The 25,556-nt window shown below is 38.7% G+C and overlaps 1 protein-coding gene across 1 annotated transcript in view; it reads left to right on the top strand.

Annotated features, from left to right (window-relative positions):
• Positions 1–25,556, top strand: part of LOC124596241 (cadherin-86C-like) — a 299,468-nt gene that overhangs the window by 229,752 nt on the left and 44,160 nt on the right. The window contains exons 15-17 of the mRNA XM_047135308.1: positions 8,353–8,469; positions 13,442–13,673; positions 13,803–13,941. Coding sequence (XP_046991264.1) covers positions 8,353–8,469; positions 13,442–13,673; positions 13,803–13,941 — 488 coding nt within the window. The remainder of the gene's footprint in view (positions 1–8,352; positions 8,470–13,441; positions 13,674–13,802; positions 13,942–25,556) is intronic.

Genomic DNA, 25,556 nt, shown 5'->3' with positions numbered 1-25,556 from the left:
ATGAGATAAAAGAAATTATTCAGGTAGTGAAGGGAGATGAAAATTTAATAGTCATGGGTGACTGGAATTCGAGAGTAGGGAAAGGGAGAGAAGGAAACACAGTGGGTGAATATGGATTGGGGGAGAGAAATGAAAGAGGAAGCCGTCTGGTAGAATTTTGCACAGAGCATAACTTAATCATAGCTAACACTTGGTTCAAGAATCATAAAAGAAGGTTGTATACGTGGAAGAATCCTGGAGATACTAGAAGGTACAAGATAGATTACATAATGGTAAGACAGAGCTTTAGGAACCAGGTTTTAAATTGTAAGACATTTCCAGGGGCAGATGTGAACTCTGACCACAATCTATTGGTTATGAACTGTAGATTAAAACTGAAGAAACTGCAAAAAGGTGGGAATTTAAGGAGATGGGAGCTGGATAAACTGACTAAACCAGAGGTTGTACAGAGTTTCAGGGAGAGCATAAGGGAACAATTGACAGGAATGGGGGAAAGAAATACAGTAGAAGAAGAATGGGTAGCTCTGAGGGATGAAGTAGTGAAGGCAGCAGAGGATCAAGTAGGTAAAAAGATGAGGGCTAGTAGAAATCCTTGGGTAACAGAAGATATATTGAATTTAATTGATGAAAGGAGAAAATATAAAAATGCAGTAAATGAAGCAGGCAAAAGGGAATACAAACATCTCAAAAATGAGATCGACAGGAAGTGCAAAATGGCTAAGCAGAGATGGCTAGAGGACAAATGTAAGGGTGTAGAGGCTTATCTCACTAGGGGTAAGATAGATACTGCCTACAGGAAAATTAAAGAGACCTTTGGAGAAAAGAGAGCCACTTGTATGAATATCAAGAGCGCTGATGGAAACCCAGTTCTAAGCAAAGAAGGGAAAGCAGAAAGGTGGAAGGAGTATATAGAGGGTCTATACAAGGGTGATGTACTTCATGACAATATTATGGAAATGGAAGAGGATGTAGAGGAAGATGAAATGGGAGATACGATACTGCGTGAAGAGTTTGACAGAGCACTGAAAGACCTGAGTCAAAACAAGGCCCTGGGAGTAGACAACATTCCATTGGAACTACTGACAGCCTTGGGAGGGCCAGTCCAGACAAAACTCTACCATCTGATGAGCAAGGTGTATGAGACACGTGAAATTCCCTCAGACTTCAAGAAGAATATAATTCCAATCCCAAAGAAAGCAGGTGTTGACAGATGTGAAAATTACTGAACTATCAGTTTAATAAGTCACAGCTGCAAAGTACTAACACAAATTCTTTACAGATGAATGGAAAATCTGGTAGAAGCCGACCTCGGCGAAGATCAGTTTGGATTCCACAGAAATGTTGGAACACGTGAGGCAATACTGACCCTACGACTTATCTTAAAAGAAAGATTAAGGAATGGCAAACCTACATTTCTAGCATTTGTAGACTTAGAGAAAGCTTTTGACAATGTTGACTGGAATATTCTCTTTCAAATTCTAAAGGTGGTAGGAGTAAAATACAGGGAGCGAAAGGCTATTTACAATTTGTACAGAAACCTGATGGCAGTTATAAGAGTCGAGGAGCGTGAAAGGGATCAGCGGTTGGGGAGGGAGTGAGACAGGGTTGTAGCCTGTCGCCGATGTTATTCAATCTGTATATTGAGCAAGCAGTAAAGGAAACAAAAGAAAAATTCGGAGTAGGTATTAAAGTCCATGGAGAAGAAATAAAAACGTTGAGTTTCGCCGATGACATTGTAATTCTGTCAGAGACAGCAAATGACTTGGAAGAGCAGTTGAACGGAATGGACAGTGTCTTGAAAGGAGGATATAAGATGAACATCAACAAAAGCAACACGAGGATAATGGAATGTAGTCGAATTAAGTCGGGTGACGCTGAGGGAATTAGATTAGGAAATGAGACACTTAAAGTAGTAAAGGAGTTTTGCTATTTGGGGAGCAAAATAACTGATGATGGTCGAAGTAGAGAGGATATAAAATGTAGGCTGGCTATGGGAAGGAAAGCGTTTCTGAAGAAGAGAAATTTGTTAACATCGAGTATAGATTTAAGTGTCAGGAAGTCGTTTCTGAAAGTATTTGTATGGAGTGTAGCCATGTATGGAAGTGAAACATGGACGATAAATAGTTTGAACAAGAAGAGAATAGAAGCTTTCGAAATGTGGTGCTACAGAAGAATGCTGAAGATTAGATGGGTAGATCACATAACTAATGAGGAGGTATTGAATAGAATTGGGGAGAAAAGGAGTTTGTAGCACAACTTGACAAGAAGAAGGGACCGGTTGGTAGGACATGTTCTGAGGCATCAAGGGATCACAAATTTAGCATTTGAGGGCAGCGTGGAGGGTAAAAATTGTAGAGGGAGACGAAGAGGTGAATACACTAAGCAGATTCAGAAGGATGTAGGCTGCAGTAGGTACTGGGAGATGGAGAAGCTTGCACAGGGTACAGTAGCGTGGAGAGCTGCATCAAACCAGTCTCAGGACTGAAGACCACAACAACAACAACAACAACAACAACAACATGGAAAAGGTAAATATCAGTGGTTACAAGCTAACTGCACATATGAGTAGAGAGAATAAGGTGGGAGGAGGAGTTGCCATATATGTCAATAGTTATCACTGTGTATAAAACTTAGATACAAAAAAGTTTTGTCTAGAGCAACATATAGAAGCGTGTGCCTGTCAACTTAAACTGAAGGAGGGCTCTTTTATAATTGTAACAGTATATAGGTCTCCTTCGGGAAACTTTCATTTATTCCTGGAAAACTTGGATGCCTTGTTGTGCTATCTGTCAGATAGGGGAAAGCAAATTATTATTTGTGGGGACTTCAATGTCGAATCACTGAAAGAGTGTAATAGGAAGAATGACCTGGAAGTCTTGCTTGGATCTTTCAATTTGACATCTGTCATTAATTTTCCTACTCGGGTAGTAAAGGACAGCAGCACATTGATAGATAACACTTTTATAGACCAAGATAGGTTTAAAAACATAAATTCTTGTCCTGTTGAGAATGAGCTTTCTGATCATGATGCTCAGCTAATTACAGTATATGACATAGCTCCATTCAGTAATTCAAAACTACCCTCCAAAGTTGTGCATTCATTTAATGACTCAACAATTAGAAATTTCAGAGAAAATCTTCAGCAGTTAGACTGGGATGAGGTGTACAAGGAACCCGAAGCTAATTTAAAATATAACTTATTTCATGATACACTTGTAAGAGAATTTGAAAACTGTTTCCCCAAGAAAGTAGTTAAATCTAATTATAAGAAACCATGCAAAAACCTTGGCTTCGTAAAGGAATAAAAATATCTAGTAACCACAAAAGGGAACTGTATCTAACAACAAGAAAGAGTAATGACCCAGAAACAGCCAAATATTATAAAAACTACTGTGCTACATTAACAAAGGTTATTAAAAAGTCCAGAAGCATGTGCATCATGTCTGAGATTAATACCTCTGATAACAAAATCAAAATAATTTGGAATACTATAACAAGGGAGACAGGACAACGAAGAGTACAGGATGACGGCATCATGGTCAAAGCGAATGGAAACTTGATAAATAACAAGCCCGAAGTCAAAAACATTTCGAATAATCATTTTTTAAATGTTGTAGAGAAAATTGGATCTAAGTGTTCATTATAAGAAGCAAGGCAGTTAATGGAAGAGGCCTTACCCACACCATTTGATACAACTGAAATTCCACCCACCTCTCCTTCTGAAATTAGGAAGATAATAAACTCTCTCAAGAATAAAAGCTCACATGCAATTGATGGCATTTCCAGCAGGATAATAAAAGCTTGTTCCCAAGAAATAAGTGGGATTCTTAGCCACATATGTAATAGCTCTCTGAAGCAGGGTATTTCCCCAGATAGACTGAAGTATGCCATTGTTAAACCACTGCATAAAAAATGGGATATGTCTGATGTCAACAACTACCGCCCAATCTCTCTTCTGACTGCCTTATTCAAAATTCTTGAAAAAGTAATGTATTGTAGAGTAGCTCACACCTTTGTAAAAATAAAGTTTTAACAAAATGTCAGTTAGGTTTCCAGAAGGGTTTTTCAATGGAAAATGCTATATATACTTTCACTAATGAAATATTAAATGCTCTGAGTAACCAGAAGTCACCCATTGGGATTTTTTGTGATCTATCAAAGGCTTTTGATTGTGTAAATCATGGAATACTTCTAGATAAGCTCAAGTACTGTGGTATGAATGGGACAGTGCTCAAATGGTTTAAATCATACCTAACTGGAAGAGTGCAGAAAGTTGAAATAAACAGTTCACATAATATGCAAAAAAACTGATGATTTCTCAAACTGGGGAACAATCAAGAATGGGGTGCTACAAGGTTCGGTCTTGGATCCTCTGCTGTTCTTAATATATATTAATAACTTGCCATTCAATATTCACGAAGATGCAAAGCTGGTACTTTTTGCCGATGATACAAGTATAGCTATCACACCCGACAGACAAGAATTAACTGGTGAAATTGTAAACAATGTTTTTCAGAAAATCATTAAGTGGTTCTCTGCAAATCGGCTCTCATTAAACTTTGACAAAACACAGTATATACAGTTCCACACAGTAAATGGAATGACCCCATTAATAAATATAGACTTCGATCAGAAATCGGTAGCTAAGGTAGAATATTCAAAATTTCTAGGTGTATGCATTGATGAGGGGTTGAACTGGAAAAAACACACTGAGGATCTGCTGAAACGTTTGAGTTCAGCTACTTATGCTATTAGGGTCATTGCAAATTTTGGCGATATACATCTGAGTAAATTAGCTTACCACACCAATTTTCATTCTCTGCTTTTGTATGGCATCATATTCTGGGGTAACTTATCATTGAGTAAAAGAGTGTTCATTGCACAAAAGCGTGTAATCAGAATTATTGCTGAAGCTCATCCAAGATCATCCTCCAGACACTTATTTAAAGAGCTAGAAATCTTCACTGTAGCCTCACAATTTATATATTCACTTATGAAATTTGTTATTAACAATTCGAACTAATTTAAAAGTAATAGCAGTGTACATGGCTACAGCACTAGGAGAAAGGATGATCTTCACTACTCAAGATTAAATCTAACTTTGGCTCAGAAGGGGGTAAATTATGCTGCCACAAAAGTCTTTGGTCACTTAGCTAATAGCATCAAAAGTCTGACAGATAGCCATATAGCATTTAAAAGGAAATTAAAAGAATTTCTTAATGGCAACTCCTTCTACTCATTAGATGAATTTTTGGATATAGTAAGTGGGTAATTTCCCAACCCCCACAAAAAAATAAATTAATTAATTTAAAATATTGAGTGTCATGTAATATTTTGTCTAATATAATATCTTGTATAGACACCTTTTATTAACCTGACACGTTCCACATCATTACAAAGTGTTGTATTCATGATCTATGGAACAAGTACTAATCTAATCTAATCTTCAGCTCTCATGTTCCGACCAATGTCCGGTGATAATTTCTGAGAGTAATGTGGTTTCCAAGGATGAATATTTAATTAATTCTGCAGAACAGTTCAAACTGTATGTTCAAACTGTGTCCACTTTCATGACATGGCTGTCTTTATGACTTCTAAGGACTTTAAGTGAACAGTCCCCGAACCACATGCAAATTCCTCAAATTCCTGAACCACTTGCACATTTCCTCCATACCAGATGTTGAGCAATGACTGCATCTCCTCAGATATGATACAGAGCCTGTGTCCATTAGCTTCAAATGGCAGTTCCTTATGGTCATATTGTCTACTGAAGCATGAGATCCTTTCACATGCCACATCATCACTGATCTGCCTTACATATTGACATGCAGGCCTGCCCCAGTGATTCTTTTTCTCTACCATTCAATTAACTGTTATCTTCAGCAGTGACTCTTCTCATGCTATCTCTTTGCAATCTCCCAAATTTTCTCAGCGTGACTGATTAGTAGTTAATTTCTGAGTGTTCCACTGAATTGTTGTCTCATTATAGAGTTCAGGCAGTGAGTAAAAACAGCAAAATTCACAATACCTGAAGAAGATGGCTGGTTCAGTTCTCAAAATATTGTTCATAAAATGGAAACAACAACTCAGCAGAACACTCAGAAGTGTACTACTATTCTGTCTCTTTGTTTCATTATGTTCATTAGTAAGCTTTTTTCCCCTCACTGACCGATTTCAGAACATCTACACTCCTTATTCTGTCAACCTAGCTGATCTTCCACAGTTTCTCATAACAACACATTGCAAAGGCTTCTGTTTTTTTATCTCTTTTTTCCCCCAAACATGTTTGGCTCCTATGCAGAAATGTGTTCCAAAGATAATTTTTAATGAAGCCTTTTCTGGTCTCAGTTTACATTTTATAGTTTTGGATTTTAGCAGTATTTTTCTTTTTATAAACACCATTTTTGCTTTTTGCAGTCTTGCTATGTCTTTCTTGCATCTTCCTTCTTTATCTATTCTACTTCTAAGATAGCAAAACACGTGCACCCCATCAAGAGCCTCTAGTCAAATTTAACCTTTATCCATCCAGCACATCCACTTGTTGTGTCTACAATTATATCGGTTTTCTTTACTTTATATCTACTGGCTGACACATATTCCATTTCATTAAGTCTCTAAATCAGTTACTCTTCACTTTTGATGACTGATGCTAATGATGTCAGCAACCAAATCAAGATTTTCTGTTAATCCACATCAAGAAAGAATATTCTCATTCCCTCTCCTACATACAAATTAAAATATCAGTGGTGACAGTGAGCAACTATGTCTCACAGCATTTCTGATTTTGGCTTCTTGTTTCATTCTGCCATTGCTGATGACTCTAGTCCACTCCGCATAAAGAGAGTGGATCATCGTTGTGCCCCTGTAGTTGATAACACACTACCTAAGAATAGAAAAAAATATTCCATTCTGAATTATTAAAAGTCTTCTAAAAAAAAAGGTCTGCAAGAGTTCTGCTGGTGTTTCATCAATACCAGGTCATTTGTTCTTCCTGAGTTCAAGCAAAGCTTTTTCAAATTTAAAGTGTATTTGTGTGTTGTCTTCTCCCCCCCCCCCCCCCTCCCCCTTTCCACCAAACACCTTTATTCCCTCTCACTATTGATGTCACCTACCTACAAAAGGATATTACCCCTGTAAATGGCCCAATCTCTACCCAGCTTTTCATTTCCAAATGATCTCCTTGCCAAAAGCACATTCATTAATGTTGTGATACATATCTGCATGATTGGCAGTTCCCTTTTATATAAATTTCCTTGTTAGTCTCTCTGTGGCAGCCTTCATGAGTTCCCAGGGTTTCCAAATTTTTCCCCATTTTCAGCTTATATGTCGAGTCCATATCATCATATTATCTGCTTGTCTATACCTTGAATCAGAAAATGTGAAACCACTCCCCCTCATCTTCTTCACACCACTCACTTCAGCTCCACCACAGGAAAACTGCATGTTTTCGAGTGGATGGTCAACTGTGATAATACATACCTTGTCTGATTTTTATCTCAGCAGAGCTACAGTTTGTGATCCACTTTTATGTTAACATTATCATCACTATGTGCTCAGTGAGGTTGCTAAATTTCTAAGGTTGCATACCTATCTGCTAAACATATCCTTAAAATAACAGCCTGGATTGGACACTTGTTTCACCTCTTGGAACATTTCAATCCTCCTCCTAACAACCGTGCTTCTAAATTCCAAAGATGGTACTCAGCCTTGGAACAAATGGTTGTGTCTAACCACCCACTAAGTCACACTGTGTTGTGTTACTCCTAGATTCAGCACAATATATTTTAATTTAGAATGTGTATTTGGCCTCAGGATAGCTCATCTCAAAGTGTTAGAAGCAAACATTGAACAATTTGTTTAAAAAGGACCCTAAGCACAAAAGAAGTACAGTACAGATTAAGTTATTTCTGTAACATCAGTCTAATCTAATCTATATAATGTTTCATGGATTGGAGTGAATTTCTGAACAGTCTTTTCAAGTAACACATCCAGTGAAGTGCCACTAAGAGCAGCACTACATCCAGTAAAGTGTCACTAAGAGCAGTACTTCAAAAATATCATGTCTCTGTGCAACAGTTAGTGTGCCACCAGGAACACTACTGCAAAATTACCATATCTCCTGTGCTGTGGTTGGTAATCTTAAGATCTGAAATGAAAGTTCTTTAACTGCGATACCACAGAGCCAATGACACGCAATGTATATTTGGTTGTAGGAATTTTTCATATTATATAGTTATTTAATCACCTGTCTGGAACTGGCTTGGCTAATACTAACTCTAAATGGATATAATTCCACAGTAACAATAAAAAAGTGATAAAAGAAACAGGTATAATTAAAATCATTTTTAACAGGATTACTGGGACTTCGAGAATCACTGAGCCACGAAAAACCTACACCGAGGGTAAGGAGAAGTTCCATCCAAGATGCAAGCAGCCCAATTGAATTTTTCGTGGAAGCACATGACATGGGTTAGTATTAGAATATTTGTATTGCAAGACTGACAGTTTTACAGAATTTGATGTATCTTATACTCTATTTATTTAATCATCTGTTCCCACAAAATTATATCAGTATCACATGCCAAACAATAAATTTACATCCTTGAAGCAGAAGAATACTCACTTCTAACATGATAAATTATATGACTCTTAAATACGCAACCCACCTCCATGGATGAGTTTGCCTATGTGTAGTAGTCTGGTGCAGCTCTGTATGAGAGGTGCTGGTTCAGATATTGTAATTATACTCTAACAATAATAGCACAGCCACCACCAGGCAGCCATACTCACCTATATGTGCTAGCTATAGGAGTGAGAGACTTGGTATTCTGTCTGGAAGAAGAAGAAGAAGAAACGAAGAAGATGTAAACATGGAACAAATATCACAGGTGGGTGACTACAACACCAAGGACAGTGTAGGTGCTTTAGTGTCCCAGCCATAAGAAAATGTCAGTATGGAAATAGCAGAGGTGGATGAACACAATAGCACACACACATCAGACAGCATGGATACTCATGTTGTATCAGGGGTCACACTGGTTGAAGCTTCATGTGACATTGGCAGACGTTGCCTGCAGTACATGTAATTTCCCAGAGCCACAACACTTCATTTCATGTTGAGATCTTATTATGTCTTTGTGTCTGCTCTTCACTGGAATGTCAGTGAGAGATGGTGCATAAGTGAAGGGCCTCATAGATCATGATGGGGCTGTGACTGTTGAGTCAAGTCATCTCGTAAAGTCCGAGATGTAACATTAGTCTTGCCTTGCTTGAAGTCTCTTCCACAAACTTTGTCATATGTTACTATTAGACGAGCTCTGGAAGGATCCCACTAAGTACAAGTGCATGATGTCCCATGCACGGTGAAGTGCTGGCTGTGGAGCTAAAATCCTGACCCAGGGAGAGGGGGGGGGGGGGGGGGGGGACAAATTGGTGCTTAGCTCACTATGTGTATGCACTGTTGTGTGAAAATACAATCTACTTAACACAACAAACAATAGCTAAATACACTGCAAAGAACATCTAACTATCATTCATTTGTCTGTGGTCCAAGGATAAGGATCTGTACAGTACATAAAATATAACAGACAATTTACTGCCCACATCACTCATTCCCCCACCCAAGTGTCAACGATATTTGAGGTTGAAGCATAAGCAGTGCCTAGAGTGAGTGGTGATCGGAGTTTAGCTCAGAGGCATTGACTGTTGTAGTGGAAGGCTGATGCATCTGGTGTCCTCATGAAATCACACATAAGTAGCATCTCAGTATTAGCAGCCGTTTCTGAACTTGTGTGAGTCTCCACTGGGCTAAAGCCTGGCTTAAGTCTGCCAATGGAAATGGTGACAGAGGAGCGATTGCTGTCAGCATCAAATGTACAGTGGTTGGAGCAGAGGTGTACAAATTCTCTGCCAACCCGCCTGCCCCTGTCTCCCCCACAACCATTAATGCAGCTCAGCCTGCTGCAATAGAGACACAAGAGTGCATGTGTACTGAAGCACAGTGCTTAATGCATGCCAACTTGGGTATCCACTAGTCATATTTGGCAGAAATACATCATGGATACAGAAACAAGACTTCCAAAACCCTACTTCAGTCGGAACTGCAGTATATTAAACATCTTCAGGTTCTAAAATGTAAAGAATTTAGAATTTCACAATTTGAGTGATGCCTTCAATAGTAGATGGAGCCATTCCGTGAGACCATTAGCAGTGGGGTGATAGGCACAAGTGCTTTAAAAATGTATGATTCAAACTGTTTACCTTGACTGGTAGTGACGGCTGTTTTGATATATTCCTGTTGCAATGGGTATGTGATAGATAGCAAGGATGAGGTTGACCCTTGAGATTGGTCTTACCATGGATGTGAATACAGAGTCTTAGCTATGTGACACATGGTATCATTAGGTATTGTTCTAGTGCTAAGCTATTGATGGGCACCACCTGTTGCTCTTCTTAGGGGCGCAGGCAAGGCCTAGCTACTATCTGAGTGGTGATAGATCCTGTGTGCTAACATGAAAGATGAATTTTGCTTTGTGGTCTGAGTTTGTCTGGAGGCAGATGACGAGGCTTTTCATGGACTACTGAACTTGGCATGATGGTAATTTGATGTACTGTTGAGTGTTTTAGCAGTGCTAGAGTAGGCAACAGATAGGTGACTTTGGAGAAATGGCAAAGCAGGTTGTTATATGGTGAGACACTTGTAATCACTTTGATGCCAGCATGGCATAGGTATCCAAGACTAGAGAACTATAAAATGATAGAAGTCTGCACCAATAATTAGATATAGGACAGTGGTGTCTACATGAATTGATTGATAACTGTAGATCTTGATGGAAGATCCATCCACATTATACAGGTAATAGCCATTGATATTTCATCACAGAAGACAAGAATTGTACACTGCGACATTATCACCTATACCTACGAAAAATTTTAGCTTGGTATAATCCTCTGTTATGAACAGTCAACAACTGTCCATTCTGGATTCAGCTGATGACACTACTGGTTTCTGGCAGCATCCTTCTTGTCACTGGCTGGTTGATACTGTTGGGTTGAAGTTCCAAATTTTATGTGATACCAGCAGATATTACTACATTTATGCAAATCTAATGTGCCATTGAATGTAATGTGCCTACCAGTGATGCACCTACAAACACTTTTTTTATGATGTTAATTACATCATAAAAAAGAGTTCGTTGGCACATCACTGGTAGACTACATTTATTTTACACAACAGTGGATGCATACATGAACTGTAAAAACAACAACAATGGACCACTGTTAAGTGACATAATCATCATTAAAAAAATGAACACCTAACTTGAAAGACAAGCAAACAAACATATCATAAATTACAGGCATTACTCATCATTATTCATTAATGTCATAATTAGTGGTATCCTCAGAAGAGTCTACATGAGAAACAGATTCATTTTTTCTTTCCCCATCATCCTCAGTCTCGTTCAAGAGCACATCATCTTCACTGCCATGCAGAGTTTTTTAAATACAACATTTTTTGAATAATTTTACAATCATTGGTACTCTAATCTTTTCCAGGCAGTCAAAACCAAGGGTGCAGGAAGATTAATTTTTCTTGTCAGAGTCAGTTCACAGTTTGGTTAACAAAATTTTTTGTGCTGTTCCTGAATGTAACCTTTGAAAGGGTTCTTTATACTGATGTCAAGGGTTATAACACAGAAGTCATTCCTCCAGGAATAATAACAAAAGCACTGGCTTGGCTGTGGATCCTCTTTTTCGCATCATCACCGATATGAGCACGAAATGCATCAAGACAAAGCATTGATTGTAGTTTGGAAAGTACACCAGGATGAAGTTCCTGTATATTTTGGAGCCAGTCAAGTTTTTAAGTTTCAGTCATCCATTACTTCTGTTGATTTTGAACAGTGACATCATCAGGAAACAGCTTTCAATTTTTTGGGGTCTTTGGGCTCACTTTCCACTTGAAGATTAGGAAAGGGGAGAGTTTGCACCCATCTGCTGTCATTGCCATTATTTCAGTTATGAAATGTTTATCACACCCTGATGTTTTGACTGTAACTTTTTTTTTGCCCCTTCTCATCAATCTCGTAATAAGTGGCATATCAAATCAAATTTGTGCCTCATCAGCATTGCCTCTTTGGCACATCAAAAAATTCTTCTCTTTCTAAAATGTGACGACATACCACTGAAATTCGTGAAGTTTCTTCTCAAAATCCTTTTAGAAGCTTTTGGCATACTGCTTTACAGTATCACAGAGATAGGCCAGCCTGTTTCAGAAAGCGATCAACCCATCCCAGTTAGCCTTAAACTCTTGCCTCATTATATTAAGAACTGTAGCAACCTCTTTTGCTTTGTTTATAGTCATAGGTTGCCCATTATTTCTCCTTTCACAGAAGAATACCAGAACTTTTACTTCAATGTTAGAATGTCTTCCTTTGTGAGGGCCAGTGAATATCTTTTTAGTAGTGGTAATAGTAGTAGTTGTTGCAAATAATACCAATTTCTGTTTCTTCCACAAGCAAACATTGCTTGTGTTTCCTTACCAACTGACAAAAGTTAATATAATGCTTATGGAAAAATGTTGTCAACACTGAAAGATGATGCTGTCAAGGTTACATAAATGTAGGCACACAATCACGCAGTCAAGAAATGAAAGTCCTACAGCAAAAGACATCAGTATCAATCCAGTGTTCTGGCCATAGATTTTTCATACACAGTTCTTAATAGTGTACTTGTGTAAGCTCTCATTTATAAGTGTTGGTGTTTATATCACTAACACTACATTAAATTAATAGTGTTTTCAGGAAAAACATTACCTTGTCTCTGCCTGCATCCAGAATTGCTACAGAGTGGCTCTAGGAACACTCTTCTGAGTTTAAACGCTTCCACTGGCTGCTGAACTCCCTGGACACGAACATTATTGAGCATATCTGGGATGCCTTACAACATGCTGTTCAGAGGGGATCTCCATCCACTCATACTTTTACAGATTTATAGTCAGCCCTGTATAATTCTCAGTGTCAATTCCCTCCAGTACACTTCAGACATTAGTCAAGTTCATGCCACATCGTGTTGTGGCACTTGTGCATGCTCGAGAGGGCCCCACACAATATTTGGCAGATGTACCAGTTTCTGGCCCTTCAGTGTATGATGCAAACAACATTGCCCTTTTCTGGAAGTATACCACAAATGACTCTAGCTTTCTTCTGCAATAATAAATGAACAAACTTCAAGATTTTGTTACACTTATTGCACTAACTGCATAATTTAGTCAGAAGCTTGGAACTGTAGCTTCTCTTGTTACATAGGGGCCATAAAAAAGATACTTGCTTAATAAAAGTAATGTAGTCACAACTGCAGTGGTCCAAGAACACTACTTTTTATGAAAATTTAATTATTACATAATTCTTGTACTAAATTATTTATACATATTTTCCATTAGGAAGCCCACAACATCACACACGATCGTTGGTGCGAGTATATCCACCACCATCACCAACAAAAATGATGCAGTTTATAATTCCTGGACCACTTCCATCTGATCGCGCAGATATTGAGAAACTTTTGTCTTCCATGCTGAGGAGCAGTGTCCGAGTTTGCTCTGTCACACCATATGATGATCACTTGGAACTTCAGGAAGAAAGAATGTTTGCTCGACAAGAATTGGCAAATAAGTTAGTAAACAATCATTTTGTTACAAATATTCTCCATTGATTAATTTTGTGTAAGAAGGAATTTTTCCTCCTTTACTTTTTATTTGTTTTTAAGAATCTGTCATCTGATTTCATATGATGATGCTTCAGGACACTGATTATAGCAGAAGTGCAATCAAGTGGTGAAACAGTGGTTGATATTAGCAAAATCGCTTCTGTTTTCAATACTGGTGGAACAGTGCCAAAGCCAGAACTGATTACAACAACTGCAGCAACATCAGAAGTAACTGTAAGTCTGATTTATTTATCATGGAGAGTTTCAAACAATATTCATATTTATGTATTGACACAATCTAATTTCTTTCAGGATCTAAATGCAAAAGAATATCATATTAATGTTGAGATAACTTAATAAATAATATTTAGATGATTTTTTATAATAATGGAGCTGAAAAATATTGTACACACTGTGTGATGTCATTGTTTCTAAGAATTAGTAATGTGTTTAGTATTGTCAAGTCTGTGAGCACAGATTTACCATAATCAGATGAAAAGGAAGAATCACAACAATGATTACCACTGACATAAACATTTATTATACTAATTACTTGAACATCTGTGTAACACTAAGAATTTCTGTTATAGTTATGTCCCCCATACATAAACAAATGAAACACAGTTTTTTTTAATTTTTTGATTGAAATTCTTTCCCTCTGTACCAAGAGACAAAAAAAGATTTAAAAATATGAAATGAACATGTAGGAATATTATAGCAAGCAGGAGTAATTCAACTAGAGAAGCACTGCATGAAAAAAGTGGATCTCGAGGTTCGAGTCTTAATCAATCAATTAGTTTTAATCTGTCACAAATTATCAAGTCTAAAAGTGTTTTCAGTGTCTAGTTTTCACACAAGACATGGGATGCCTTTGTTAAAAAAAAAAAATAAATAAAAATAAAAAAAGAATCATACTACTTCACATTCAGCATTTGTTCTATAGAGCAGTAAATGTCAATCAGATATGATTTCTGAAGTTAATTTTATTATTCATTAAATTCCTCCCAAAATAGAAGTGTCATCACCTTGTTTTGCTAAGTTTTACAATTTTTTTAATGTGTTAATTACTAAACCTTGTAACTGATTTTCAGTCAGACTATCAAATTGGTTCTAATAAGTCCAACCACTGAAGTTGAAGTTAGTTTGCAGTAATAGTCTAGCAGAACAACACAAAATTTCATATGGGTTTGGAGTTTTTTAACATACTCCCTGAGAACATAAAATTAGCAAGGATATAAAGCTATTTTTAAAAAAAAATCATTACAGTCACATTTACAGTGCCACTTTGCCTACTAACTCAGTGAAAAAATTGTCTTCTAAAGTACTGCCTTCATGTTCAATTTCCTGTTGACTTTCAATTCTTTTAAATGTAGAAGTTGCTTGCTAACAGTAGATGAGAATTATAAAATATGATTAACTGATGTAACAATTTAAGCAATTACTTATACAGAAGATTGTGAACAATTTCAATTTATTTGCTATGTCCAATATCTATAGCACCCAATGCTGTTACAGATAAAAATAACTAATAAACAAATGTAGGTGGTTAAGCTATTTTCCATTAAATGTATTTCTTCTTCTTTTCCCAGTTTAGGAATAAAAAAATTCTGTGGTTGTTGAGAATATTTTTTGTAATTAGGAATTTCTTTCTCTGACTTCTCTTTCAAGTTCTGATAAAGTTTCATGGTTGTAACATTATTCCCAATTGATCACTTAGAGAAAAATAGGTATAGACATTAAATATACAATTAATAACAATGTTTACAAAGAGAATTTCTTACAATTTAATCCATTTCTTTTAGAAATAGTCTTAAAAACTATTGTCAACAATGTTTACTTCAAATAGTTCCCCCATCTTGTAAAATGCACCTAACAGCCCTATTCTGTCCCCCACTACATCCCTGCATGCTCCCACAAGCAGCACTACACATTCCTCCACTCCCACCCCCCTGCTATCGGCCACCCTGCCCCATGCCGCCTCCTTAAACTCAGAGGAACATACTAGCCACATCTGCAAGAGGATAGAAAGAGTATGAAAGAGTATGCTATGCCTTGTGGAAACTGACAGATGCAGTTATTAATGAGTATCTGAAGGTGGCATATTTCAGTCACCCTATGTGTCAATTCTTGAACCAACAGTTCCCCGAAAAGTGGGTTGGTAGTGGTGGACCTGCGCTGTGGCTTACTTGGTTCCCTGTATGGCCCCTCTGAACCTTTTTGTGTGACAAGAGACATGCATCATTGTTTATAAAACCCCTGTTGAATCAGAAGAGGATCTGGCTGCATGTATAGTAGCAGCTGCACTAGGAATTAGGCACCCATGCAATCTTTGTCAGTGTTAGACAGAACCAGACTCACCAGTGTAACCTCCATATACAGGTCAATGGAGACCTTTTCGAACCTCTACTGTGGTCGAAGTAATGTTTTTATTGTCCATGCAACCTCCCAGTCTATTAGTTTGATTAAGTTTCATCTGGAGAAAACTCCCTCAACCGGATTAAAAAATTCTCACTGGAAAATATGACATGAGAGAAAAATATTTATTTCAGTGTCCCATGCAATCTGCCAAAATTTGTCTGTGTAAATAATTTTCACCCTGAATTGTACATTATGGAGAGTAGGCCGACAGATGTATAGCTTTCTCTGTTTTGCCTGTCTCCTTTCTTGTGGAATATAACAATCACAGTATTGTTCCTGTTTAGCTGTTTAGGGGATTTGTCTTCCTTCATGGACATCCTGCAAATAATTTTATGAGTTCCTTTTGTAATATATTTTTACCCAGCTTCATTATTTCCAATTATTTTATTCCCTAAATGTATTCAGAAATACACATTATTTTTTCACTTGCCATGGAGCCAGGAGGCACTCAATAAGTACCTAATATATTTGTGAGTGAACATTCCCCTTGTGGACTCATTTAGCTCTATGTCTGTGGGATGAGAGAACACCACTATGCTTTTTTTACCCTAGTACAAGTGCCTGCTATTATTCGTAATCACACATAAATAAAGTCAGGCAATGTTGTTGTTGTGGTCTTCAGTCCACAGACTGGTTTGATGCAGCTCTCCATGCTACTCTATCCTGTGCAAGGTTCTTCATCTCCCAGTACCTACTGCAACCTACATCCTTCTGAACCTATTTAGAGTATTCATCTCTTAGTCTCCCTCCGCGATTTTTACCCTCCACGCTGCCCTCCAATACTAAATTGATGATCCCTTGATGCCTCAGAATATGCCCTACCAACCGATCCCTTCTTCTAGTCAAGTTGTGCCACAAATTTCTCTTCTCTCCAATTCTATTCAATACCTCCTCATTAGTTATGTGATCTACCCCTCTAATCTTCAGCATTCTACTGTAGCATCACATTTTGAAAGCTTCTATTCTCTTCTTGTCGAAACTATTTATCATCCATGTTTCACTTCCATACATGGCTATACTCCATACTTTCAGAAACGACTTCCTGACACTTAAATCTATACTCAATGTTAACAAATTTCTCTTCTTCAGAGACGCTTTCCTTGCCATTGCCAGTCTACATTTTATATCCTCTCTACTTCGACCATCATCAGTCATTTTGCTCCGCAAATACCAAAACTCATTTACTACTTTAAGAGTCTCATTTCCTAATCTAATTCCCGCAGCATCACCCGATTTAATTCATCTACATTCCATTATCCTCGTTTTGCTTTTGTTGATGTTCATCTTATATCCTCCTTTCAAGACACTGTCCATTCCGTTCAGCTGCTCTTCCAGGTCCTTTGCTGTCTCTGACAGAATTACAATGTCATCGGCGAACAGCAAAGTTTTATTTCTTCTCCATGAATTTTAATTCCTACTCCGAATATTTCTTTTGTGTCCTTTACTGCTTGCTGAATATACAGATTGAATAACATTGGGGATAGTCTACAACCTTGTCTCACTCCCTTCCCAACCACTGCTTCCCTTTCATGCCCCTCGACTTTTATAACTGCCACCTGGTTTCTGTACAAATTGTAAATAGCCTTTCGCTCCCTGTATTTTACCCCTGCCACCTTTAGAATTTGAAAGAGAATATTCCAGTCAACATTGTCAAAAGCTTTCTCTAAGTCTACAAATGCTAGAAACATAGGTTTGCCTTTCCTTAATCTATCTTCTAAGATAAGTCGTAAGGTCAGTATTGCCTCACGTGTTCCAATATTTCTACAGAATCCAAACTGATCTTCCCCGAGGTCAGTTTCTACAAGCTTTTCCATTCGTCTGTAAAGAATTTGTGTTAGTATTTTGCAGCTGTAACTTATTAAACTGATAGTTCGGTAATTTTCACAACTGTCAACACCTGCTTTCTTTAGGATTGGAATTATTATATTCTCCTTGAAGTCTGAGGGTATTTCGCCTTTCTCATACATCTTGCTCACTAGATGGTAGAGTTTTGTTAGGCCTGGCTCTCTCAAGGCTGTCAGTAGTTCTAATGGAATGTTGTCTACTCCCGGGGCCTTGTTTCAGCTTAGGTCTTTCAGTGATCTGTCAAACTCTTCACGCAGTATCATATCTCCTGTTTCATCTTCATCTACATTCTCTCCATTTCTATAATATTGTCCTCAAGTACATCACCCTTGTATACAGGGTGTTACAAAAAGGTACGGCCAAACTTTCAGGAAACATTCCTCACACACAAATAAAGAAAAGATCTTATGTGGACATGTGTCCGGAAACGCTTAATTTCCATGTTAGAGCCCATTTTAGTTTCGTTCTTCCACCTACGCTCAATGGAGCACGTTATTATGATTTCATACGGGATACTCTACCTGTGCTGCTAGAACTTGTGCCTTTACAAGTACGACACAACATGTGGTTCATGCACGATGTAGCTCCTGCACATTTCAGTCGAAGTGTTCGTACGCTTCTCAACAACAGATTCGGTAACCGATGGATTGGTAGAGGCGGACCAATTCCACGGCCTCCACGCTCTCCTGACCTCAACCCTCTTGACTTTCATTTATGGGGGCATTTGAAAGCTCTTGTCTACGCAACCCCGGTACCAAATGTAGAGACTCTTCGTGCTCGTGTTGTGGACGGTTGTGATACAATACTCTTTTCTCCAGGGCTGCACCAGTGCATCAGGGATTCCATGCGGAGGAGGGTGGATGCATGTATCCTCGCAAACGGAGGACATTTTGAACATGTCCTGTAACAAAGTGTTTGAAGTCACTGTGTGTTTCCATTCGATGATTAATGTGATTTGAAGAGAAGTAATAAAATGAGCTCTAACATGGAAAGTAAGCGTTTCCGGACACATGTCCACATAACATATTTTATTTCTTTGTGTGTGAGGAGTGTTTCCTGAAAGTTTGGCCGTACCTTTTTGTAACACCTTGTATACTTCTTCCACCTTTCTGCTTTCCCTTCTTTGCTTAGAATTGGGTTTCATCTGAGCTCTCGATATTCATGCAAGTCATTCTCTCTTCTCCAAAGGTCTCTTTAATTTTCCTGTAGGCAGTATCTATCTTACATCTAGTGATATACGCCTCTACTTCCTTACACATGTCCTTTAGCCATCACTTCTTAGCCTTTTTGCACTTCCTCTTGATCTCATTTTTGAGACGTTTGTATTCCTTTTTGCCTGTTTCATTTACTGCATTTTTATATTTTCTCCTTTCATCAATTAAATTCAACATCTCTTCTGTTACCCAAGGATTTCTATTTGCCCTCACCTTTTTACCTACTTGATCCTCTGCTACCTTCATTATTTCATCTCTCAAAGCTACCCATTCTTCTTCTACTGTATTTCTTTCCTCCATTCTTGTCAATCATTCCCTAATGCTCTCCATGAATCTCTTGACAACCTCTGGTTCTTTCAGTTCATCCAGGTCCCATCTTCTCAAATTCCAACCTTTTTGCAGTTTCTTCAGTTTTAATCTACAGTTCATAACGAATAGATTGTGGTCAGAGTCTACATCTGCCCCTGGAAATGTCTTACAATTTAAAACCTGGTTCCTAAATCTCTGTCTTACCATTATATAATCTATCTGAAACCTTCTAGTATCTCCAGGCTTCTTCCATGTATACAGCCTCCTTTCATGATTGTTGAACCAAGTGTTAGCTACGATTAAGTTATGCTCTGTGCAAAATTCTACCAGGTGGCTTCCTCTTTAATTTCTTCCCCCCAATCCATATTCACCTACTATGTTTCCTTCTCTCCCTTTGCCTACTATTGAATTCCAGTCACCCATGACTATTAAATTTTCTTCTCCCTTCACTATCTGACTAATTTCTTTTATCTCGTCATATATTTCATTAATCTCTCCGTCATCTGCTGAGCTAGTTGGCATATAAACTTGTACTACTGTGGTAGGCGTGGGCTTCGTGTCTATCTTGGCCACAATAATGCGTTCACTATGCTGTTTGTAGTAGCTTACCCGCACTCCTATTTTTTTATTCATTATAAAACCTACTCCTGCATTACCCCTATTTGATTTTGTATTTATAACCCTGTAGTCACCTGACCAGAAGTCTTGTTCCTCCTGCCACCGAACTTTACTAATTCCCATTATATCTAATTTTAATGTATCGATTTCCCTTTTTAAATTTTCTAACCAACCTGCCCAATTAAGGGATCTGACATTCCACGCTCTGATCCGTAGAATACCAGTTTTCTTTCTCCTGATAACAACGTCCTCCTGAGCAGTCCCCGCCCAGAGATCCGAATGGGGGACTATTTTACCTCCGGAATATTTTACCCAAGAGGACGCCATCACCATTTAACCATACAGTAAAGCTGCATGCCCTCGGGAAAAATTATGGCTGTTGTTTCCCCTTGCTTTCAGCCATTCGCACAGCAAGGCCATTTTGGTTAGTGTTACAGGGCCAGATCAGTCAATCATCCACACTGTTGCCCCTGCAACTACTGAAAAGGCTGCTGCCCCTCTTCAGGAACCCCACATTTGTCTGGCCTCTCAACAGACACCGCTCCGTTGTGGTTGCACCCACATACGGCTATCTGTATCGCTGAGGCACACAAGCCTCCACACCAATGGCAAGGTCCATGGTTCACGGGTGAGGAGTCAGGCAATAATGTACATAAATAAATAATTGATACAATGCATTAAATAAAAATGAGAAGACTGAATAATGTAATCAACACAATGATGATATTTATTTAAAAGCGGAGTAGTATAATGTCAGAAAAGCTCACTCAGATAGCCTTAAAAAAGATATTTGAAGGTGTGTCTGTCCTGTCTCAAGTTGAATAATAAATAGCAAACTATTTGGCAGAGTCCCAAATACATTCAGATAATCCAGCTGTAAAATCACAGCCCAAATCCCAACAAAATAGTACAGTGAAATTTCCTTAGTTATACTGCACTACTATTCATAGAGGTTCACCACAATATACAGTCACTCGCACCAAGCCAATGCCTTTTAGTCAAGAGACAAACACAACATTCAAGAGCAATGTAGCATGACTACATCCCTACATCTGCATGGCTGTTCAACTTCTATCGCTGTGAATTTTCTAAGCATTGAAATGGTACGGCTGTGTTGCCACTCAGAAAAACTAAGACCATCCTCCATCTCTACCGACTGGTTTGGTACTAGTTTAATTTTAAATGTTTGGTAAATTGTAGTTTACAAAAATGGATAGATTGCTACTCACCTTATAGCAGAGATATTGAGTTACAGAGAGGCACAACAGATAGACTGTTAAACAAGTAAGCTTTTGGCCAAAAACCTTTCTTCCAAATTAAACAAAACACACACACACACACACACACGGTCACTTAGTCACATCACCACTGTTTCTGGCTGCCATTGGCAGTATCTATACTTTTCGCAATATTGCCATTATTCCATTGTATGATTTTGTAGTTCATAAAAAGCTGTTTTATTCATGAACTATGGTGATACAATGAAATGTAATTTTACTACGAACTTGTGACATCTAGACACACAATTTGATATCCTCATCCTCTTCCAGACTCTGTTAGATTGAGTTTTAATATTTTTCATTTATTTCCAAGTTTTATTCAGTAGCTGTCACTGTTGCTTGGCCATAGGCATGCACATTTTCCCTAGCTATGGGTTTTACCCACTGCTTCCTGTTTTCTAATCCCTTTGTGCGACACACTAAGCTCGCTGTGCTGGGCCATATCACAGCTGCGTGACTCATCTGTATTTCAGCGACACCAATCCAAGTTCTTAAACTCACATACTGTCCTGGCATATTGGTGCAGGACATTTCTGATGTGCATTTTATGTGTCTGTTTCATATTCTGATTCCCAATTTAGGTTTCTCTGTGGTACTTAACAGATGGTTTTTGAGTCAGTTCCTGCTTAATTTTTGAAGATGGATACATTACTATGACTTATGCTCACCTAATGGATCCACTGTCACTAGATTATGTGCATGAAATTAAAAATTAGATGTGAATACATGGATCATTATAAATGCATGAGTACTTGTAATTTACTGCTAAATACTGACACCTGCAATATCTGTAATGGACGAATTACTAACTAGAAATAGTTGCTAATACTTCCATAAATAATTTTGTTATTGTCTTTTTGGGATTACGGGTTTGAAAAACATTGTTAACATGACAGGAAACCATCATATTGTTGTTGCTGTTGTTGTTGTTGTTGGTGGTGGTGGTGGTGGTGGTTCAGTCCAAAGACTGGTTTGATGCAGCTCGCCATGCTCCATGTTACTGCAAATAAATCACATTTATAGAAAAGATGGTTTCAATATTAATCAGTATGCTCAGGTAAGGGTTAAACAGTAATAGTAAATGAATATATCAACTTCATACTTACCAACAATTACTTCACCTTTGAGGGGCAGGCATACAAACAGATCAGGGATATGGCCATGGGAACCAGAATGGCTCCTTCCTACGCCAATCTTTTCTTAGGTTGCTTGGAGGGGGCTTTCTTGAGATCCATATGCCTTCAGCCCCTTGTTTGGTTTAGATATACTGATGAAATCTTTGTCATATGGGCTCATGGTGAGGCTGTCCTGTGAAAGTTCCTGGAATATTTAAATACCTTCTCCCAATTAAATTTCACATGGTCCTATTCCAGACTCCATGGCACTTTCCTTAGTGTTGATCTCATCCTCATTGAAGGCCAGCTACACACTTCCACCCACATCACACCTACTAACAAACAACAGTGCTTACATTTTGACAGTTGCCATCTTTCCATGTCAAATGTTCACAGCAGCCATACAGCCTTGGCATTTGAGGCAAAAGTATTTGTTGGGATGCAGACTCTTTACTGTAATACACCACCACTCTCACTTCTGCCTTCACTGGATGTAATTATCCCAACAGCCAAGTTCAAAAGCAGATTTCCTGGGCCTCACATCCAATCCTGGTACTGCTGACTCCTCCAAAAAACAACTTCTGAGCACACCACTTGTCACCCAGTATTATCCTGGTCTTGAATGTATCAATCAGCTACTTCGACAAGACCATGACTTCCTAAAATCATGTCCTGAAATGAGATTCATTCTGTCTAAGATCTTGCCCACCACACCTAGAATAGCTATTAATCGCCACCCCAATCTCTGCAATATTCTTGTCAGATCATATTCTCTTTCTGCACCCATCTCCCTACCCCTATGACTGTCCCTGCTGCAACACTTGCCCTATACACTCTCCTACCACCACCAATTCGAGCCCTGTAACTGGCAAAACATTACTGTCAGAGGGAGAGTCACCTGTGAAATTCACACATTATATACAAGCTGTTATCTTCTTCTTCTTCTTCTTCTTCTTCTTCGTCTTCTTCTTCTTGTGTTACAGCCTCTGTAGGACCCCAGGTAGCCCCATCGTGGACTGCATTTTCCTCTTCTTCTCCCAGAACCTCTTCATTCTTTCTATTCTTCTCTCCCACTCTTCTTCCGAGATCTTCAGTGTCCTTTTCTCCTGTTGGCTCCACTGGTGACACTCTAACCTTTTCCTGTATTCTTCTCTGTCATTGATCTCCGGCATATTGGTTGGTGTATATTTGTTCCTCCAGTTTTCATTTCCTTTGACCTTGATCCCAAATTCCAACCAATCCTTCCGAAGTTCAACAACCCACTTGGTTCCTGTCTTTCCCCTTGTCCTCCCTGTTGTTTCCCACACTCTCTTCGTCATTCTGTCCATACTCATCCTAATTACAAGTCCAGCAAACCTTGCCCTTTTGAGTCTGATTTCCCCGGATATTGTTCTCATGTTCCGGTACAGTTCTTCCCTAGATCTTCGCATCCATCTCTCTCCACCTCTTTTGGGACCTAGTACTTTTCTTAGTATTTTTCTCTCTTCTTTCTCTAGTTGTTCTGCCCCATTTCTTCCTAGTGTCATTGTCTCAGCAGCATATTATACTGCATTCTTCACCGTTGCCTTGTAGTGGCTCATCTTTGCCTCTGTGGATATATTCTTTTTATTGTATATCTCTCTCATCATACAGAACGCTGACCTCATCTTCTTTATCCTCTCTGTTATTCCCTCCTTGCTCCTGTTCCTTCCTGTTATAAATTCTCCCAGATATTTAAATTTGTCCACCATTTGCACAGTGTATTCCGGTGTTTCCCAGACTGCAGTGGTACTTAATGTCTTTGTCTTGTTATAGGTGATCCTCTGTCCCACCTTTCTGGCCACCTTACTTAAGTTGTCGAGTTGTGTCTTCGCGTCTTCTTCCATCTCACTTACTATTGCTATGTCATCTGCAAAGGCTAGGCAGTCCACTTGAGCCTTGTTGTCTTTTTTGTCCCCCACATGGGTCTTTGGTATGCCCATTTCCTCATTTATTGCTCTCCACTGCCCGATCACTTCGTCCAGTGCTATATTGAACAACAATGGTGACAATCCATCTCCCTGTTTAACACCATTCTTGATCTCAAATTCTTCTGACAGTGCTGCTCTGTATCTCACCCTTGCTTTTGTGTCTGTCAGAATTTCTTTTATGAGTTCTTGTGTAGTTCCATCTAGTCCTCTGTTCTTCAGGATCCTAACAAGAGTCTGTCAGTTGATGGAGTCATATGACTTTGTGAAGTCCACGAAGGTTATTACTGTCTTTTTGTTTTTTAAGGCCCTATGTTCTATCAGTTGCTTCAGGATAAATATCTGTTCTATACATCCTCTTTCCTTCCTGAATCCTGGTTGGTAGTCGCCAACTGTACTTTCTACCTGTTCTTCTACTCTCTTGAGCAAGAGTTTCGACAGCACCTTGTATCTGACCTCTAGTAGCGATATTCCTCTGTAGTTGTTTGCATCTCTCTTGTCCCTTCCATCCTTCTGGCAACTTCTTTGTTCTCCAAGTCTGGTGGATTATGTTGGTCATGTTGTCTATTGCTTTGTTGCCTCCCCACTTTATCACATCGGCTGCTACACCATCTTCTCCAATTGCCTTATTATTCTTTAGATTGCTTATGGCATGTGCGACTTCATCCCTGGTTGGAGGGCTTAGTTCTCTTCTGTGTCAGACCCCAATTCCAGCTCATCTTCAAGTGGTTCACAGTTCAGCAGGTCGTGAAAGTACTCTGCAAAAATTCTACAGTTCTCCTTCGCACTAACAGCCAGCTCCCCTTTCTTATCTCTTATAAACAGTTCTCTAGCCTTGTATCCAATCAGGCTCTTTTTGAATTTCCTGAAAAGGTGTCTGCTGTTGTTTTTCCTGAAGTTGGTCTCAGTCTCATCTAGTTGCTGCTTCTTCTGTCTTCTGGTCCATCTTATTAGTTGGTCAGCTTCCTTTCTTGCTCCTAAGAAAACTTCCCATTTTTCCGGGTCCTTCTTGCTGCCCAAGTCTCTCCAGGCTTTCCTGCGAGTCTCTACTGCTTCCTTACATTCCTTGTTCCACCACCAGTGCTTCCATTTCTTTTCTTCCTT

Source organism: Schistocerca americana, chromosome 1, assembly GCF_021461395.2.
Source record: "Schistocerca americana isolate TAMUIC-IGC-003095 chromosome 1, iqSchAmer2.1, whole genome shotgun sequence".
NCBI classification, from domain to species: Eukaryota; Metazoa; Arthropoda; class Insecta; order Orthoptera; family Acrididae; genus Schistocerca; species Schistocerca americana.
This window is presented reverse-complemented; position numbering and strand designations above follow the sequence as displayed.